Genomic DNA, 15,873 nt, shown 5'->3' on the forward strand with positions numbered 1-15,873 from the left:
TTTATGATTATATGATTTCAGTTTTCCTGGTTCTATGTGGCGTTCCTCTGTCTTTTTGCTTTATTTCTGATGCACTTTCTATGACTGGAGCTTGTGTGTATTAGTCTCCACATTTAAAAGGTTTTCCTTAATATTTTAGCCATTTTCATTATTGCTATCCATTGTATCTTCTCAGCCATACCCTTGATTCCAATATCTCCTATTTTTTTGTTCCCAGTACTCCTACTATTATTGATGCTATCTTGATTTTCTTCATCTTCCATATCCCTTTCAGTTTTGTGCATTTGCTTTGCTTCTTCATCTGTGGTCTGCTAGAACGTCAAAATCTACAATCTGACACAACTTTTCCTTCTTGTAAATTATTATGGCGTCTGGTCTCCTTGCTTTGATGGGCTTATCTGTTTGTACATCCATGTCCTATAAGAGTTTATGATTTCTGTACTTATACCATTTATCTGTGTATTCGAGATGCAATTGTTTGCATAGTTCCCAGTGTACTGCCTTCCCCACATGACCATGTCAATTCTTGTATTGCTTTTGGACTAGTTTGCTGCATTTGCTTATGATGTAGTTTATTGTTTTGTGTCTTTGTCCACAGAGTCTTCATTTGCTGTTTTCTCGTGTCTTGTTGAGCTTAGCTTTGATATAGTTTGTTCTAATTGCATCATAGTGCGGCTGTTATTAATGATTCAGTTTAGGTGTCCTTTTTGTAACCATGTTCAAGTATTTTCATGAGTCTCCTCTCTTGTCATCCTTATGAATCGTTTGTGTAGTTGGTTTTCTTCACATTTCCTTTTCTCGTCTTATCTCTTGCCTTTCTGTTCTTTGTCTTGTTCATTTTTACTGTCTATATTGCTGCAGTGATTTGCTTTTCTGTGTTCTGCCATTACGGATGCCAATGTGTTTATCAGGCTGTTTGGAAAGAAAAGGAAAACTGAAAAATACTTTTTGAAAAACAAAACTAATAATTTTGAAGCAGGAATGATAGACAAATTATGTATTTTTCTCATTGTGTCATTCATACAGTTTTTGTATCATTCATACAGTTTTTTGTGTCATTCATACAGTTTTTTGTGTCATTCATACAGTTTTTGTGTCATTAATACAGATTTTGTGTCATTCATACAGTTTTTGTGTCATTCATTAAGTTTTTTGTGTCATTCATACAGTTTTTGTGTCATTCATACAGTTTTTGTGTCATTCATACGGTTTTTGTGTCATTCATACAGTTTTTGTGTCATTCATACAGTTTTTTTTGTCATTCATACAGTTTTTGTGTCATTCATACAGTTTTTGTGTCATTCATACAGTTTTTTGTGTCATTCTTACAGTTTTTGTGTCATTCATACAGTTTTTGTGTCATTCATACAGTTTTTGTGTCATTCATATAGTTTTTTTGTCATTCATACAGTTTTTGTGTCATTCATACAGTTTTTGTGTCATTCATGCAGTTTTTGTGTCATTCATACAGTTTTCTATGCTAACCAGTCCTCTTCATCTGCCTTTCTTTTTCACGTAGAGTTGGTCAGCATCATCTTTTGGGTGTAATGCATTGTGCATGGTCATAAGTGTCTTCTGGTCAAGATGCATCAGTTCTTCTTTGGTTCAGCTTATGAAAAGTCTGGGGTATCTTACTAGTGATACTACCCATGTGTTTTTATTATTTTTTTTTTTTCATTGGTAATCTTGCTAAAAAAAGAATATTTTTGCTTTTATATTCTTTATTTATTTTTCTGTTTCTTCGATTGTAGATAGAAACACATGATGTTGGCCAATTACTCAAGATCCAAATCGGCCATGATGGAAAGAGCGCTTTTTCAGGATGGTTTCTAGAGAAAGTAAGTCAAGGAATTGATTTAAGCTTTAATCTCAGATTTAATACAAAGCATTCTAAGCACTACGCGAAATATGTGTGTCGGCGGGAGGGGGGGGGGAGAGAAAGTGCAAGAAACAAAGCCAACTTTAAAAAAAAATGACCAAAATCTCTAAAATCTTATCAGTGTAACCACAAGTTGATAAAATGTAATAAATACAATTCATTACAATGAACTTGAATTGAAATACTTTTTTTAGTGTTGTCTGACAGTCGTTTTTTCTCTCCCTCTCTCTCTCTCTCTCTCTCTCTCTCTCTCTCTCTCTCTCTCTCTCTGTATATAAAATTTTTAAAATTTTATAAAATATAAAATTTTACAGAAGGTCAGAAAGATATTGGTACTAATATAAGGGGACCAATTTATGGCCGAAAAATAACAAATTCTCTTCAGCCTCTGTTTATATCTGTTCTCAACTAAAATGGTGACCATTCGTTGTTATTTCTGGATAGCAATATCTTTTATATATATATATATATATATATATATATATATATATATATATATATATATATATATATATATATGTATATATATATATGTATATATATATATGTATATATATATATGTATATATATGTATGTATATATATGTATATATATATATGTATATATATATATGTATATATATATATGTATATATATATATATATATATATATGCATATATATATATGTATATATATATATATGTATATATATATATATATGTATATATATATATACATATATATATACATATATATATATATATATATATATATATATATATATATATATATATATATATATATACGGCTGGACCGTTTTTGTCCCTTTTCCTTCCTGATCTTTTTCCTCCTTCCTTTTTATATACAGGGTGTCCACAAAGTATATAATATATACTAGCAAAAGTACTCGTCGTTGACTGGGTTCAAAAACAGCCTACAGAAAATGGACTCTGATTTATGAAAGTATGATAGGTTATGAAAAGGAAGGGTTATAAAGAGATAACTTCGAATTTGGGGGGGATCAAAACCAAAGCAAAATATGATTAAAGTAAAAATAAAATAGATAAGCCCCATAATTTATTATACCATACCTGTTCAGACTGAAACACTTATCACAATATTCTGTGGATCTATATTAAAAAACCTTGTTAAACTTTGTGACATATTTCCATTCTATGGAGGTCAGGCACGAACGAACACCCCATAATTTTATTATACCATATTTCTTCAAACTGAAACATAATTATCAAAACATACTTACACAGATAGATATGAAAAGTCTTTATTAAAGTTTGTGCCTATTTCTATTCTATGGAGGCCAGGCACGAACGCAGACCCCACAATTTTATTATACCATCCCTATTTAAGTTAAAACATACTTACCAAATATTATTATGTACATCTATATCAAAAACACTTGTAAACGTTTTTTTTTTATTTCCATACTTTGTGGACCAGGCGCGTACGCAGACCCCACAAGTTTAATGAATCATCATTATGCCAGATCAAACATACCCATTCCTGTGTCTCGATACATCTTCTATCATTATATGTGATCAGTTTTCTATAATAGTCAACCATATAGGAGCCTATTCGTGACCAGACACACACACACACAGACGTTCAGCTATATATATATATATATATATATATATATATATATATATATATATATATATAAAACTTATTATTTTAACATTTTTTATGAACTTATAGTTTTATTTTATTTTTTAGTGACTTCCAGTTGGCAGGTTCAGGAAAAACCTGGATTTCAAAATATCTTTTGTTGCTGTAAATTTAATGATTTCTTCTCATTTAAATTGAAAAATATTGACGTTTTTCAAGGGAGATAACTGTTGAAATTTCATATTTCCTCAAAATCAAACAATTGCGAAATCTCACTTTTAACGCGTGTTATGCACAACAGTGTATTTTTTTGTTGTTTGCTTGTTTTTTTAAAGTTTATACGAATACATGCATACACTCATCTATAGTATTTTATTTTAGAATTTTGTTTTATTCCTATGGAGAAAAAAATGTAATTTTTCTTTCTAAGAATCATTTATAATTTAATAATTTAATTTTAAGATCTTTTTATTTTTATATATTTTGACATCTAAATACTCCATATATACCTATATTTATATTATTTTACATAATTTTTATTTTTTATTTTTTATATACATTTTCATCTACCATGTTGGTGCACACACACATACACATATGATATTATACAAATATATTTGTGTATATACACACGCGCAGGTCTAAAAAATATTACGTAGATATAAATTTTATTTTTTATTTATATATCCATTGATATATTTTTTAAGTTTACTTAAGATTACTACTTTACTTTTTCTGTATAAATATAAACGAAATCATCCCTCCCACCGTGACCCTTTCCCACCCAGTCTACCATAAGCACCGAAATTCGAAAACAAGAGTCAATGAACGAAAAGCCTTCAAATGCGCTGGAGGTGTTTTTTGGATGAGAAATAAGTTTAATGGATATGTCAACACGTGATAACTCTGCAGTGGTATTTTTTAAATTATTTTGGTTCTAAATTGTCCTTATTATAATTCTTTCGTTGGAGGTGCCTCTTGGATAAGAAGAAAAAGTTTAATACCTTAAATGCAAATTACAGTAATGTATTCTATTTTCATTTCATTTGTAAATATGGGAGGGGAATTTATCTTCAAATATCTTTAATTTTGAATTAGAGCTACGGACTAAGTAAATATTAATAAGTTGTTTAAACCCTCTTTTTAATGGAGAGTAGACAACGCATTGTGGATGCATTATCGGCAGCTCTCATTACTCTCGCTTCTCCTTATTTGTCCCTCAGTCCTCATTTCCAATGAGTGATTTTTCTGACAAAGGGTGAAGAAAAAGCTGCTTTCCAGGCCGGCAGTACTTTGTGAACAGTTGCCTGAGATGTCGGAAATCTTCTGTTTCTATGTTTATCCTTGTGGCTATGTAACTAGTAAGGGTGCTGGAGGTAAATGTTTCATCTGGGCTGACGTTATCCGCCTGATAGTAAGGGACCCGAACCTTGGATTAACCACTAAGGAGGCTGCTGTATTGCCATTTGATGAATGGATTTGGACCATGCAGTAGTTTCTGGTGGGGCCTCTCGATGCCATACTAGTGGGTAATTGTTATGGCTTTACCTTATCATGTGCTACAAAAAAAAAAAAAAATTCCTGTCTTTTTCTCTCCTGCTTTCCCTCCCTGTCCTGCTCTAACCAAGTCTGTCTACCTGTTCCACAAATCCCAAATCCTCAACATGAAATATCACCAGAAAAAAATCACTTCTAAACCTAGAACCCCATCCTCCAACGTAGACCCCTACTACCATGTCTTTTTCTCCAACATCAGGGGTCTACGTTCCAACCTTCTAGAGGTTGAAACCCAATTGCAGGAGACGAAACTGGACATATTCTTCCTAAGTGAAACTGGCATAGGGCTGACCACTTCCTTAGATGAGTTCATAATTAAAGGATACTCTAACTTAACATCTAAATCTGACCCCCAAGATCGCCATGGGCATGGAATATGTGCCTACATAAAAGATGGCTGTCCATATGGTAGGGATATCTCCAGTGAAGACCCTAATTTACCTTATATGTGCTTCCGAGTTGCACTTGCTTACACCACTGCATTTATATTTGCCCTCTATCGCCCCCACAACAGTGGAGTTACTCTCTTTTAAGCATATCTGAGAAAATTGACCACATCCTGTCTGATCATCCTTCGGCTAACATCCACATTTGTGGTGATTCAATGTCCATAATGTGGAATGGCTCACCCACTCGAAAAAAACAGATGATGAGGGGAGGTTCTGTCATGATTTCGCCATTGCCTATGACCTCACCCAGATTATTCATGAACCTACCCATGTGCCCGACACTTCCGGTTAGTATGCTAGCCTTCTAAACCTTTTTTTCACAACTTCCCCTGAGCTATGTTCATGTTCCATTCTGTCTCCTCTGGGATCTTCCAACCACTTGGTTGTATCAGTTAAGATAAAAACGAACTGCAATAAGTCTTCAGACGTACCTCTCCATCGTACTGTATATCGATACACTAAGGCTGACTGCGATAGCTTCCATACATTTATATCTGATCTACCCTTGCATTCCATGTTTAAAAAGGATGTGTCCTCCATAGTATTAGACCTGACCGAATGGTTAATTGTAGGCCAATTCATACCATCCAAAAATTCCAACAAAAACCTAACAGCCAGCCATGGTTCTCCCCAGAATGTGCTGCTGCCATCGCGCACAGAAATCACTTTTTCCATAACTACCAACGTAATAGATGCACTGAGACTAAAGCTGCTTTCAGGACTGCCAGCAACCACTGTAAAAGAGTAATAAAAAATGCAAGAGATCTATATGCTCAGTCCGTTAAATCCAAAGTAGCTGAGCAGCGACTTGGTTCCCACCAGTTCTGGCAAATAGAAAACAGGACCCTGAACAGAAGCGTGTGTTCTATCCCAACCATTATCAATGGACCTGAGGTCATCTCGTCAGCATCAGACCAGGCCAAACTATTTGTCAAGAACTTTGCAGCTAATTCTACCCTATGCGACAAAGGCCATCAACTCCCCGTATTTCCTCCTATAACAGACAACATGCTATGCAACATGCAAATATCTGTGCGTAAGGTCGCCAAGCTAATCAAGAATCTTGATTCCAGTAAAGCAACTGGCCCTGACGGCATTCCAATTATAGTGCTGAAAAAGCTTCAACCAGAACTTGCCCCCATACTTACAAAACTGTTTAAGCGTTGTCTTAAGGAGAAGTGCTTCCCAACACCCTGGAAAACCTCATTAGTATGCTCTATATTTAAGAATTCAGGTGAAAAGTCGTCTCCCTCTCGGTACAGACCAATAAGTCTCCTGTGTGTCATGAATAAGTTGCTGGAATCCATATTAAATAGAGAAGTAGTCAACCACCTCAGCAGAAATAACCTTCTTAGTGACATGCAATATGGTTTCCGTTCTGCCAGACCTACAAATGTGCTAACTGTTATATCTCATAGGATTAGTGAATCTCTTGACAAAATCTTCCTCTCTAGGGCAATTGTTCTTGACATATCAAAAGCCTTCGATAAGGTATGGCATAAGATTTCCAGCTACGGTATAACTGGAAATGTTTTCTCAATCATTAAATTATTTCTCTCTCATAAGAGTAGTGGTTGATGGGCAGAAATCAGAGGCCCTCAGTATTAATGCTGGAGTTCCTCAGGGGTCCATCCTGGGCTCTCTTCCTGATCTACATCAATAATCTCCCAAAACACATACTTAAATCATTCGTTGACATCTATGCTGATGACACAACCATCTATGTCAACACATCAAAGGCCGTAAATGACAAAGTTTTCTCTGCTTTTCTCTCCTCTGATCTTGAGCGCGTGGTACAGTGGCTAAAAGAGGTGGCTGGTTACTTTTAATGCATCCAAAACTAAGCTCCTATCTTTAGATCATCAACGCTCTGATCTCCATCTGGCATCAATTGAAATGGATGGCTCTCGTCTAGGGGAAGGTCCATGTTTTGATAAGCTTCTGGGCTTGACCTTTACTCCTGACCTGAAATGGAACACGTACATCAAGTCTGTTGCCAAGGTCGCTGGAAAAATGGTAGGATCCTTCTACCGCTCCAGAAGATATCTCACTGCTGATGCAATTCTCTATCTATATAAAAGCCAAATACGTCCAAGGATGGAATACTGCTGCCACATCTAGGCAGGAGCTGCTAAAATAGCCTATCCTGCCTTGACAGAGTACAATATAAGCTTCGTGGCTTAGTAGGGATGCCCTTTTCTCTTCCTTGCAACCTCTCTCCCACAGGAGAGACGTTGCGAGCCTGTCTTTGCTTTATCGTTATTTCCATGGCAAGTGCTCGTCTGAGCTCCAATTGCTGGTACCCCCTTGCCAATCTTTCATAAAAAACACCCGTCTAGCTGAAACCACTGTCAAAAATCCCCCCACTCTTTATCTGTGCCAAAACCAAAACGTAGATTCTATGAACAAAGCTTCTTTCTTAGAACTGCACGCCGTTGAAACTCTGTTCTGTTTTCCTGCTTCCCACTTGACTACAACTTGGATGTCTTCAAGTCCAACATAAAGAAATTCCTGATGAACCGCCCCCTTAAGTAAGACACTTCATCAAATCTCAACACTAACATACTCTACGCACAATAACCCTTATCCCTGAGTGGCTTTCAGGCCTTGATATGTGGTGACCTCCTTGTAAAAAAAAAGAAAAGTTTACTAATAAATTATTTTGAAAGAAACATATTAATATTTTATATTATAAAATCTGTTCATATTCTATTTTTTTTTAAATTAAAATTTGAATTATTACTTTGAAATTTTTTACTGTGAAATTCTTAGTGAATTTAAATTGTAACATTTAAGACTGAATATATATATATATATATATATATATATATATATATATATATATATATATATATATATATATATATTCAGAAATAGAAGTGGTAAAAAATTAGGATAAAACTGCTCAATACGTTAGGCGAACTAAATATGTTTTTATTCTACAACCTCAAGTATCATATTAGTCCATTATAATTGTTTCTCTAGACAGATGATTCACTGTCTGCTTCATCAGATGGTATTATATATATATATATATATATATATATATATATATATATATATATGCATATTGATCTGTTTTTATGCTATATTTTCATATCTGTTTTGTTTATTAATAAAAATCTCTAAAAAATTTATATTATGAATAGTTTAATAAATACTGTAAATAGATAGTTAAAAGTATTATAAATAAATAGTTAAATAAATATCATAAATAAATGGTTAAATACACATTATAAATAAATGGTTAAATACATATTGTAAATAAATGCTTAGATAAATAATTAAATAAGTATTAAAATATATGATTAAATATATATTGTAACTAAATAGTGAAATATATACTGTAAATAGTTAAATAAATAGTAAAATAAATATTATAAATAAATAGTTAAGTAAATATTATTAATAAATAGTTGAAAATAAATATTATTAATAAATAAATAAATAGTTAAATAAATATTATAAATAAATATTATAAATAAATAGTTAAATTTATATTATGAATAAATAGCTTAATATAGTTAAATAAATATTATAAATAAATAGTTTAATAAATATTATATAAATAGTTAAATAAATATTATAAATAAATAGTTAAATTTATATTATGAATAAATAGTTTAATAAATAGTTAAAAAAATATTATAAATAAATAGTTAAATAAATATTATAAATAAATAGTTTAATAAATACCATAAATAAATAGTTTAAAGATATTATAAATAAATAGGTTAATAAATATTATAAATAGTTATATATATATATATTAAAAATAAATAGTTAAATAAATATCACGAATAAATAAGTAACTAAATAAACAAATCGTTCCATTAGATATTACTATTCACTGTTCTTATAGTTCAGAGAATTGAAATTCGGACAGAACTTTTGGGATGACTTGATATGTCATAAGGATTTTATAACGTGACGTTTGTTTTAGATTAAAAATGGATTTAAATTTTTTTACCTTCATTTTACACCAAATTTAAAATTAATTTTCTTTTAGCTTCTCATTCAACATTTGAAAAAAAGCAACAGACAAGAGAAATCGTCTGCTACATCTGAAAATAATAAAAACAAAAGCCATTCAATGAATTCATCTTCTCAACAATCAAAAACCGTTGGAGAAAAAAGAGAGGAAAAGGAAACAAAGGACCAACTAAAAGAATATTGGTTTTTTGTTAACCGATGGTTTTCAAAAGATGAAGATGATGGAGCAATTATCAGGGAATTTGTTCCAACTGATGCTGAAGGAAAACCTTTGAGAGGAACTTTACAAGGTAAATTGTCACACACATTTTTTCGGTTGTTACTTTTCAAAATGATCGGCTATTACATTGAAATGGGTTTTGCATTCATACAAAATGTATCATCTTTTATTATGTGGATGTTATGCTCCACGTTTTTTGATGTTATGCTTATTTTGTTTGTTTGTTTGTTTGTTTGTTTGTTTGTTTGTTTGTTTGTTTGTTTTTGTTTTACGGCATATCAACCCTTTTCAGGTTATTTAATGCCGAATCCAGTGATTTTGAAGAACAATTTTTTGATAGAATATATTTGGGGTTTTTTAAGTCAGTTTCTATTTAACCCAAAGTTGGGACCCTAACAGGTACTACCACTTCGGGCCAGAGTGGACCTGGGAGCAATGGCAATTAAAGAGTGGCTCCACGCTCCCCAAATCCCACAAGCTGGGGCCTCACTATTGGATATAGTTTAAGGTCATATTGAGGACCGTTATGCTTATTGAACTTCTAAGAAAATATGAGAAATTAGCATATATTTACATTGCCGTATTTTCAAAGTCAAACCCAAATAGCAATTTGTCTGACATATTCGTACTTGATTCTAACTAGTATCTTTTGATTTGTTTTTTCTTTTCACTATGTTGTTGACATTAGAAGTCATGTAATGAGTTACTTTCTTTGCTGTCTGCAAAAGTAAATATCTAGAATATGTTGCATTTGTTAGTTCACTTAGCGCTTCCCATGACATAGGATAAATGCATGTTACCGTTGGCCGGAAACTATATTGAATATCCACCCGAGACAAAGGGCATAACTAAATAGATAGAAAAAGGCCACCAAGTTCAATAACTCCAACTTTCACATTGCTAGTGTCTTCCGGTGTCATTCATAAGTCAAAGTTCCAACAAAAAGAAAGAAACAAACAAACAAACAGGTTATTAACAGAACAAGTTTCTTAGAATTTCAGTAGAGACTCCTATCTTTGTCAAACAGTTTGCGACCTGTTCCTGTCCCCTGATCCATTCAATTTAGCTTTCTTCCTTTGCCAACATTTACTTTACTCTGGCCACATCAACTCGCAAACGTCTGTCACAGACAAGATTTGATGATTTTAAAGTCTCTACCAAAGATGCGTTGTCTGTTTTACAAAGTACTTCAGGCAACTTCGGTACTCTGAAAATTTCTTGCAGCACGGCAGCTATCAATACACCTGCATCAGCAGCTTCATTGAGTGCAAGAGTCTCGGATGCCAGTAGCCTCTTTGTTACTCGGTCAAGTTTTTTGATGACCAGCATATAGGAGCCAGTTTATTCATCTTACCATAAACAAAGATGATAAATCTACTCTGTGAGGAACCATTCTCCAAGCTGGCATAGGTAGCATCAGAATAGCAAACCACACTCAAATCTGAAGAATTTCCTAGCTGTAAACCTGTTTTTGATTTAAGCATTGATAGTGACTTGTTGGCTTCAAAAACTAACTTCACTTTAGGAGATTTTCCGATATTACTCATGCTACACATCAAATGATACATCAGGTCGAGTCTGGGTAAATACCCACATCATTTGACATCATTTGACATCATTTAGTCTTTTTAAATCTGTCTTTTCCGCTTCACTTAGCTCATCATTTTTCCTTAAACATTTTCCTTTCTTTATATCTATTGGAGAAATAAATAGTTTGTTTTGGTTTATAATGATCCCATCTTCTGTTTGCCTAACACACAATCCCAGAAATTTGAAGGTTCCATTTTCATGCATTCCAATCTTGAATATTTTCTTTAATTCTGAAATCACATTTTTTTTTTTAAATAATCATTTCCACAAAATATAAAGTCATCTTCATGCATTGCCAGAACACCCATCAAGTTCTCGGATAAACCATGCCAAAGAAACATTGCATTGTCATATGCACTTACCATTCCTTTTAGTTTTGTTAATTCCTGAGTAACTCTATTGTATCATGAACAGGGTGCATCATTCAATCCATAAACACATCTTTTCAGCTTCCACACTTGTAACTCTGGACATGCCTCAGATGGTGGTCTGAGAAATACTTCTCTCTCTAGCATATCATCTTGCAAAAATGCTGAGGTGAAATCAAGAGTCTCCACCTGCCAATTCTTAACGGAGGTGGTTAACATTACAAGATGCATAGCTTCACTGATGCATGTTGGAGTCTGTTTTTAGGTTTTGTGAATTTTCTTCACAGTCATATTCTACAAGATGAGTGTTTGTTATCTATGCATTTTTGACTTATGTTCATATACTTCATGAGTTTTCATGTTTTTTTAATTTTTTTCTTCTTTGCATCAATAAAGACGTTAGTAAATAAAGATGTTAGTAAAGATGTTAGTAAATAAAGATGTTAGTAAAGACGTTAGTAAATAAAGATGTTAGTAAATGAAGATGGTATTAAAAAAGTTAGTAAATAAAGATGTTAGTAAACATGTTAGTAAATAAAGACGTTACTAAAGATGTTAGTAAATAAAGATGTTAGTAAATAAAGATGTTAGTAAAGATGTTGGTAAATAAAAATGTTAGTAAATATGTTAGTAAATAAAGATGTTAGTAAATATGTTAGTAAATAAAGATGTTAGTAAATATGTTAGTAAATAAAGATGTTAGTAAATATTTAAGTAAAAATAGATGTTAGTAAAGATGTTAGTAAATAAAGATGTTAGTAAATAAAGACGTTAGTAAATAAAGATGTTAGTGAACATATTAGTAAATAAAGACCTTAGTAAATAAAGACGTTAGTAGAAATGTTTGTAAATAAAGATTCTAGTAAACATGTTAGTAAATAAAGATGCTAGTAAACATGTTAGTAAACATGTTAGGAAATTAAGACGTTAGTAAAGATGTTAGTAAATAAAAATGTTAGTAAAGATGTTAGTAAATGAAGATGCTAGTAAACATCTTAGTAAATAAAGATGTTAGTAAATAAAGACGTTAGTGAATATGTTAGTAAATAAAAATGTTAGTAAAGATGTTAGTAAATAAATATGTTAGTAAACATGTTAGTAAACATGTTAGTAAATAAAGACGTTAGTAAAGATGTTAGTAAATAAAAATGTTAGTAAAGATGTTAGTAAATAAATATGTTAGTAAAGATGTTAGTAAATAAAGACGTTAGTAAATATGTTAGTAAATAAAGATGTTAGTAAATAAAGGTTTTAGTGAATAAAGATGTTAGTAAAGATTTTAGTAAATAAAGATGTTTGTAATGATGTTAGTAAAGATGTTAGTAAATAAAGATGTAAGTAAATTAAGATGTTAGTAAAGATGTTAGTAAATAAAGATATTAGTAAAGATGTTAGTAAAGATCTTAGTAAGTAAAGATGTTAGTAAATAAAGATGTTAGTAAAGATGTTAGTAAAGATTTTAGTAAGTAAAGATGTTAGTAAAGATGTTAGCAAAGATGTTAGTAAATGAAGATGTTAGTAAATAAAGATGTTAGTAAAGAACAAATGTTGGGATATGGTTGTCTCAAAGAAGTCAAAAATTTCCATCTTTCACTGATCAACTACTCTCACTGGACAAATCTCACAGCCATAGAGGAAGATCGACCAAATGACAAATTGGTGCACATATTTCTCTATTTATATCATCTCTTTACTCTCCCACATGACTGGTTCAGGCATACAACGCCAGATCTAGCAACACCCATTTGACTATCAACATCTGCTGCACCCTGTCCAAACAAAGTAAAAAAAAAAGTTAACATATTTAAGTAGTCACCAATTATCAAGGCCCAGAGGCCACTCTGAGTGTACAATGGTCAATGGGAAAATATCGTAGTAAATGTTAGTAGTGGAAATTTTGTAAATTGGATTACTTTAAGGGATAACTCATCAAGAACGTCTTCTTGTTCATATTGGACTCGAAGATGAATTAATTGTGTCAGTTTGAAAATAGGAAAACGGAACAGGTATGCAGTTCTAAGAAAGAAGCTTTGTTCATGGAATCTACGTTTAGATTTAGGCCAGGTCCAATTGTGCACTTATAAAGAGTGGGGTAAATTATTGATTGTGGTTTCAGATAGACGAGTGTTTTTTGTGAAAGTTAGGCAAGAGAGGACCATGAACTGGAGCTTAGACGAGCACTTGCCATGAAAATAATTATAAAGAAGAGACAAGCTCGCAAAGTCTCTTCTGTGGAAAAGAGGTTGCAAAGAAGAGAAAAGGGCATCCTCCACCAGGCTACAAAGTCTAATTTGAACTCTGTCAAGGCAAGAAAAAGTGCTTCTAGCAGCTCCTGCCCAGACGTAGCAACAGTGCTCCATCCTTGGATGTACTTGGCTCTTGTACAGGTAGAGAATTGTATCAGCAATCAGATATCTACTGAATGATCCCACTATTTTTCCAGCAGCCTTGGAAACAGATATGATGTGTGTGTTCAATCTCAGATCAGGAGTAAAAATCAGATCCAGATGCTTGTCAAAACATGCAACATTCCCAAGGCGAGAACCATTCATTTCAATTGATGCCAGACGGGGATCAGAGCATTGATAATGTAAAGATAGAAGCTTGGTTTTAGATGCATTAAAATTAACCAGGCATCTCTTTCCCCAATGCATCACCTGTACAAGATCAGAGATAAGAGAATCAGAGAGGACTTGGTCGTTGCTGGAATCAAAAGAAATAAAAGAGGCCGGTAGAGGCTATACATTTTTTGGTTCGGTCAACAGGAAGGGGAGAGGCATTTTTCAGGTGTTGGTTTAACAATAAAATCAAACATTGCTGGTTCACTTCCATCATTACCTCAAGATAACTCTGAAGATGGAGCTCTCTGATGGAACAGGTTTAGGTTCTTGTAGCTGTAAAACAAATGTTGCTGAGAAAACGTGCAGGTGATGAGAGTATAAAATTCTAAATATTTAAGTATGGTGACAATATACTTTTAAAGAAACTTTTGGGGCTGTTTGTAATTATCTAGGAAAAAGATTTTTAGGAATTCATCAATAATGCATCTCTTTAAGAATAAAGGTAAGAGAGTTGCTTGTGGTAACTATTGTGATATATCTTATCTTTGCTTTCAGTTACTGGAAAGTTATTAGCTAGGATCATCTTGAATAGAATTATCTTGTGGATAAAATTTATCCAACATCACAGTGTTGTTTTAAGTCAGGCAGAGAAACTATTGACATTATTTATTGTCACCATTAAATAGCAGAAGGGTGTGAACATCGTTTTCATTGATTTGACTAAAGCATGTAACTCAGTCAATAAAGATGCACTCTGGAAGATTTAAAACAAAATAGGTGTCTGTGAAAAAAATGTTGAATGTAATCATATCCTTCCACGAAAATATGGAGGCCCATATATGAGCAGATGGAAGGTTCTCTATATCATTCAACGTGAAGACAGGAACAAAGCAAGGCTGTGTTATGGCTCTTGTACCATTTGCTTTCATTTTCTCATTGATGCTTCAGCATGCTTTTAAGGCAAGGTGTTCGATTTGAATTTAGAACAAGTGGAGGACTTTTAATCATCAAAACACTGACAAGAAGTAAAATGATTCTTGACTTTCTTTTCGCAGATGATGCTGCAATTGTTGCCACATCCTTTGAAGAAGCACAAGAAATAGGTGATAAGTTCACTAATGCAGCCGAAGCATTTAGTATTTAAAAGCAATAAGGATACAAAAAAGATAGAAGTCAATTTTCAGCCAAAGCATACACCATTGCAAGAAGAAGGCGTGAAGCTTCCAAAACCCGCCTACAAGGAACCTCTCCACAAAATTTTGATTGATGGACACCCTTTGAAGTAAAAATCTTTCCTTTATCTAGGAAGCAAAGTGAATGCATCAGCATCGCTCGATAATGAGATAAGGAATAGGATTTCGAAATCAACAAACACGTTTGGCAAACTACGATCTAGAGTATGAAATGAAAAGGCTAAACTAAACTAAAATTTCTGTTTATCGTGCTGTGATTATTTCTATATTGCTATGGACCCTGTACCGAAGGCACATTATCCAACCGGATACTTTTCATAACATGGAGAGATAGAGGTTCTAATTGTGATTGATTTGAAGAATGTGACATATTCTGGAGTGATTTCTTCCTGGAACGATCTATAAATAACCTACAATTAGTCATTTTTTTCTTTTTCTTTTATGACTTTAAAAGAA

General features: G+C 32.7%; 1 protein-coding gene across 1 annotated transcript in view; it reads left to right on the forward strand.

Annotated features, from left to right (window-relative positions):
• The window catches only part of LOC145256408 (lipoxygenase homology domain-containing protein 1-like), a 798,046-nt gene that overhangs the window by 693,202 nt on the left and 88,971 nt on the right, over positions 1–15,873 (forward strand). The window contains exons 22-23 of the mRNA XM_080115275.1: positions 1,752–1,838; positions 9,502–9,775. Coding sequence (XP_079971401.1) covers positions 1,752–1,838; positions 9,502–9,775 — 361 coding nt within the window. The remainder of the gene's footprint in view (positions 1–1,751; positions 1,839–9,501; positions 9,776–15,873) is intronic.

Source organism: Euprymna scolopes, chromosome 32, assembly GCF_053919585.1.
Source record: "Euprymna scolopes isolate OS-2025 chromosome 32, ASM5391958v1, whole genome shotgun sequence".
Lineage (NCBI taxonomy): Eukaryota > Metazoa > Mollusca > Cephalopoda > Sepiida > Sepiolidae > Euprymna > Euprymna scolopes.